This window comes from Telopea speciosissima, chromosome 5 (genome assembly GCF_018873765.1).
Source record: "Telopea speciosissima isolate NSW1024214 ecotype Mountain lineage chromosome 5, Tspe_v1, whole genome shotgun sequence".
NCBI classification, from domain to species: domain Eukaryota; kingdom Viridiplantae; phylum Streptophyta; class Magnoliopsida; order Proteales; family Proteaceae; genus Telopea; species Telopea speciosissima.
The window spans coordinates 57,118,466-57,124,465 of NC_057920.1; the positions used below are offsets into that span (position 1 = coordinate 57,118,466).

The 6,000-nt window shown below is 40.3% G+C and overlaps 1 protein-coding gene across 1 annotated transcript; it reads right to left on the reverse strand.

Moving 5' to 3' along the window:
• Window positions 1-4,188: 4,188 nt before the first annotated feature.
• Window positions 4,189-5,505, reverse strand: LOC122663125 (protein ANTAGONIST OF LIKE HETEROCHROMATIN PROTEIN 1-like). The gene has a single exon (XM_043858827.1). The coding sequence runs from the start codon at window positions 5,503-5,505 to the stop codon at window positions 4,189-4,191; it is 1,317 nt and encodes a 438-aa protein (XP_043714762.1).
• Between the last annotated feature and the right edge of the window lie 495 nt (window positions 5,506-6,000).

Consider the following 6,000-nt stretch of genomic DNA (forward strand, 5'->3'; position numbering starts at 1 on the left):
GTGCCCCATTTATCAGAAATTGTGTTTTGCGCCCAAATCATTCCCCTAATAAGTTCTTGTAGGCATAGGTTGGCCACAGCTGACCCAAACTAATAAGTTCAAACTCCATCTATTTGATTATCCTTCCCTCAGTTTGACTTTGATTTGGTCTGAACTTGGATCCGGTAGAGAAGATCCAGAGTATGTCATGTCAAGCTTGGATCGTGTAGATATTTAACCAGTTCAAACTGAGGTTTATTGTAGTTCTGAAACCAATTTATTTACAATGCTAGTTCAACACGTCTTGACTGCATTTGTCTTTGATGTTTGTCTTCCCTTGCTTCCTGGTTCATAACCTAGTTGAACTTGTTTAATGTCAATCCTCAAAGATCATTTTTCTCTTGAACCCTGTTCATGGCTAAAATGGTTTCAGATTAACTGAAGAAGGGCAATTAGGTTATTCTCATTCATGGGGGTGCTGCAGAGCTAACTAACCAGTGGGTAGTTGGCTTTTATGTGCCAGTGCTACCCAAGCACACAACTTTGGGTGGTCAGACTGAATGCAATAAGATGCTTGTACTGCTTTCAAATCTCCTGGTTCATCCCAAAATGATGCCCTCCTGTTTCCCAACTCCTCTGCATATCTGATTCTGATCAAGTGTTATTTTTCTGGGTTGTCATATACCCAGAAGGATGGAACTTTCATTCTTCCTAAGCCTAAAAGCAACATATTGCAGACAAAAAATGGGAATCTTAAGCTCTGCTCTTTTAAAAACTTTTGGGCAGAACTCCATTATCCCCATTATCCCAAGTTGAAACATGTTATCAAGTTCTCAAAATATCTTGTTATCATTTAATATGTGAAAAGACACAAACTTACCCTCCTGTGGGTCATGACACAGTTTCCTTTTTCAATTTTCCCTTCCCTATCCTTTCTGCCAAGATGAAACAGGTGTTGTTGAAAATGAATGTACACTCAACAACTTATATGTCTCATTATCCATGAGAATAATCAAAGAAATGGATGCAGCTAGTTTAACAATTACACTACTTTTTTGGGTGAAGAGGCCCCTCAAGATGAAGAGGCTCCAGCAAGTAGCAAATCCATTTGAGGAGCTACAGTTACATCTTACGTACCTTGGTGGTGATATCCTGTGATGCTGCTTAATTCTCGAGACTTAAAGGCAACTGCAAAATCCAGTAAAAGGAATACAGAGCTTGTTACAGCATTACCTTTCCAATTGTTGTGGAGTTAAGGGATAATGAACGAATCTGTCAATTTCTGAAGTAGCCCTTGCACATCTTGAAACAGAGGCAATAGTTGAGTTGTGAAAGGTAAAACTCAGTCCACATATAGTAAGATTGGGAGAGTTAGGAATCTTAGATGTCCCACCAAGGGGGTTGTAGTAGACCCATGAGTTGTATATCATACTCTATGAGGCTCCCTTTCTGCTGGAAGAAACACATCTTCTGGTGGATCTCATATTTTCATTGTCCACAATAGTTTTTGACAAAAGCTTTCCAGAATAAACCTACTGGATACTTCCATAAAGGAGCAGATCAATGAATTGGACCAAAAGAAATTTCAATCGCCATACATCTAGAGGATTCGATGAAAATTAAAGTGGACATTCATCAACTTCCTCAGAGCACAAATCTTTTACCCCCCAGCTAAATATAAATTTGAGATGGTGATAGCAAAGAAGTTGCTAGTCTGAACCTCAAGAAGTCTTTTGATTGAAATACCTTTAGTAGTTGTTTTAAGTTTGTGAATCAATGCCACAGCACCTGAGGTTCTGGAAGATATGAAGATCACAAGTCATTCCTCACATGGTTACAGCCTGGATTGCACTCATAAGCATCTTCCAGTTACAAGCTGGTATCAACTCTTCGCTTGATAAAGAGGAGGCAGCCGACACTACCACTGACAGGACTGAGGTTGAGCTCCCTGCAGTTGAAGGGGCAAGGGACTGAGGATGGCTGCTGCTTTGAAGCCTATACAGAAAAAAAAGAAGGAAAAAAAAGTATTCTGATAGTGCCATTATTCCATCTTCTTGCATGTACATATCCCAGTCTCCAGATTGACAATATTGAGTCCTCAGTGTCCAGGTCACTGAACCCAGAGATACTAATTTTTTTTTTTTTTTTCAGGGGTTCAACTGAGATCTTTTTTCAGATTTGCCTAATTATAATGGACTCCTCCAACTAAAGAGTTCCCCTACATATTGAATGAGAGATACAAATTTGTTAGAGCTTCAGAGCTTTGGTTAAGTTAACAAATGCTGACTCTCATGAGAGGAAACCAAGGGAAATATCAATAGATTGAGAAGTGAAAGACAGCACTCCCCCTTTTTTTATTAGAGGTGAAACGAAGTGTTGAGGAGAGACTTTATAAATGATGTAGAAAAGTGAGCTCTGGAATTTCGGATATTTTGGATCTTTATCTCTGTTGTCCCTCTTCTAAGGCAATATCATTTTTTGTGTTGCATTAGGTGGAAGAACAGAGAATGTGTGTTTCAGTCCAGGTACATCAGCAGTTTCATTGGATGGCACTTTCTTTATGGATCATAAAAATGAAAAAACAAGAGAAGAAGGTAAAATATTGTGTTGACTGGTGCTGATTTATTTGAAAGAGATGAGTAGAAGAAGATGCAACCACAGAAACTAGGATGCTGCCGAAGTACATCTATGCATGTACTTAGTTTGTCAGCCTGATGAGAAACCTACTAAAGAAATTAAAAGAGCATATGAGTTTATGAAGAAAGCATGATCAGAGGGGTCTAAAAAGAAATGTGTCGAGTGAAAGACAGCCTAGATAATAGGAAGGGGGAAGGATAGATAATTGCTAAGTCCTTGCACAAAGGTATGTGTCTCACCCATTTAAATTTCCTGATATCATCATATTGTGCTTTTGAATTATCTTGAAGACCCTTTGCAGATCTGTGAGGTGATTGTCTTTCTTTCTGATTTTAACTGCACCTTCAAGGAAGAGGGAATTTCATTCACTCCTAATATTGACCCCTCTGATCAGGTCCTCCTTACTCCATAGTGCCGAGGTAGATTAATTGGAAGGATCTGCCTTAGCCAACACCGGGATAAAGTTGGTTAAGCTGGCTCTTTGAAGGGAAACATTGGTAATATTTTATCCACAAACATGCAAACTTATTCATTTCATTCTCAAGTGTGAGATGAAATCAAAGCAGACAAATTCAAGGTCTAAATGCTGTTTTCAATCAATGTACTCCAATAGCAAATATTGCACTGGTGTAAACTTCCGAAATTATGAAGGGATTTTTTTTTTTTTGTAAAGAGCAATAGAAATACACTTTTTTAATAAATAAAAAAAGAGAGGCATGATTACAACATTGGATATTTTAGGAAATACTGTGAATTATTTTTTATGAGCATGTGATGACTGATTGCTGCAGAATGAAAATAATTTGCAATAGCTTGTGGGAAAATAAGAAACATATGTAATACATATGATATCATAACAGTTGCCTTGTTGCAGAAGTATTTATCAGAACTTGAAACCGCAGTGAAATTCGCTAATAAAATGAACAAGAGAAAATGACAGTAGAATGATATCATTCCCTCACAGCAATTAGATATTTGCAATTATTTCCAATGTCCACCAATGATAAAGCCTCTGAGAGACTATTGAACTCATGCTCCAGTTCGAGATGTTTCAGCATTGCCACAACCTGCTTAGGTGTACCAAATTTGCATTTGTAGATGACTTGATGCGGTCAAAAGTTTGGTTTCAGACTGTTCAACACCCAGTTCAAAATCACACACATTTTGTTCCATGAGTATTTCCATCCCACTTCTCCCCCCCCCCCCCCAAAAAAAAAAAAAAAAAAAGAGAGTTAATTCTTAGTGGCCCATTTTTCATGTCATGTTACACTAATGGAATTTTTATTCACTTTATTTCTAGTTAGAGAGAAATTAACTGAAGCATTTGGTTGAAAACCTTTAAATGAGCAAAATGATCAATTTTGTTTTAGAATAATTGACATAGACAGTGCGTTACAACCATATTCCTAGAATAAAATGTCCTTATGTTGCCTTCTGGTGTTCTCCAAAAAATGGAATGAGGGGACAACGAGCATCTCTAAAGAAACATAAGGTTAAAATGAACAGAAATATTACCATGTGAGGAACAGAAGGAACACAGTCAAAACCAATCTTCAGTCACCAATCATGGATTCAAGTCCGAAATTCTTTTGCTCTAGCCGACAATGCATTCTGTATGACACAAGCTTTCTGCTCAATCGAATTCTCCCCCAGGCTAGTAGTATCCCGATAGTACTGAGAGCTTTGATCATACGATGAGAAATCCTCCGTTACATCGCAGAGGGCAGAATAATCTTCCCTCATAAGCAAAACATTATGAAGGATCGAGCACGCACCAATATATGCTACGGCTGTCCTGAATTCCTCTTCTATTGGGCGGCTCAGTACACCCCAATTCCTCAAACTCGCAATGGTTCTGAGAGCCGGAAGACGCATCAAGTGATGGACCACATTGAAATCCTCTTCACATGAGGTACGAACGGGATCAACAATTGGAACCATCAACCAAGGGAGCAGAGGATACCCTCCATCCCCAATCAAGTATTGAGGAACAGAAACCCCTTTAAGAAAAAGGGGAGGAGAGTTCAATAACTTCCCTTCTTCCACATCTCTGTACAACGTTGAAGACTTGAGAACCCTGGAATCCCCCTTGTCACCATGAAATCCCACCACAACGCTCAAAATCCTAGACGAAGAATCAACCACAATCTGCGCCGCAACACTGTCTTCCTGATAATCCCCCTCTTTTGCAACCCTGAATCGAGTACAGTCAATAACACCGCAGCAATTCGGGATTCCACCGATATCTTCGAAGGCCGCCGACACGGATTGCAACTCGGAAGGACTGGGAAACGCAACCCAAAACCTAAAATTGGTGCAAAGGACACGACACAGCTGCTTGGTACAGAACCTGGATGTGGCTTCTGAGACTCCAAATCTACTGGAGATATCAGCGTAACCAGAACCAGTAGCCAATCGGAGAAGACCGATGCCGAGACGAATTTCGGGAGAGAGATTGAGGGGAGACCCAACAGGGTCACGGCACTCCAATAAAGGCTCCAGCAGACCAGAGAGCCATTTGAAGGTGGAAGATGTCATCCGGAAACACAATTTAAAGGAATCAAGATGCGGAAGTGGAACCTGCGATGACATTTCAAGATCACGATCATCATCAACATCGGTGAAACCCTCATCGTTAATTTCTTCTTCTTCTTCTGTGGAATCTTCAAATGAACCGTTTCTTTTGCGTTTTTTGGAGGGAGAGAGGAGGGAAATGGAAGTGAGGAGTTCAGAGGATGAGAGGATATGGAGAATGAGAGGAAAGAGAGTGGAAGTAGAAGAGGTGGAAGTAAAGATATGGTCAGTGGTAGAAGAAGGAAAGAGAAGAAGGCAAAGTAGGACCTGTGAGATCACAGAAGTGACTAAAGCTGCCAAAATCCGAGGATCCATCTTTGATCTTTGGAAGGTGTGCTTGTGGTTTGTGGTGGAGAAGGTGTTAGGCGTTGGATTGATCATTTTTTGCCCACTTTATCGGGCACTGCTTTGTCGGGAATCAGATCGCATCGCAATCCCCAACACAAAGAAAAGGTCTCTCTCTCTACTCGGGAGATTCTGCGACTTCCAGACGCTGACACATGCGAGAGAGAGAGAGAAAAAATGGACTATTGGATACTTTCTTGTTTTGTCACGTGATTCATGAAATTACCCCTACCGTTCTGAGATTTTCTCGAATTGCTACTGTTCACGTACAATTGTGGCGGTCGGGCCGGATCAGACTCATTTTGAACCGCCAAGTCATTTGATCCTCTCACCTTTCTTTGTAGACAAACTTTCCCTTGGGATCCCACCAAGGGGGTGAAAGGGTGGGAATGGGTATTGGGAAAGTATTTTGGAATATACTAAAACCCTAGAATGGTGGATGAACCGTCCTCTATGGGTGAAGGA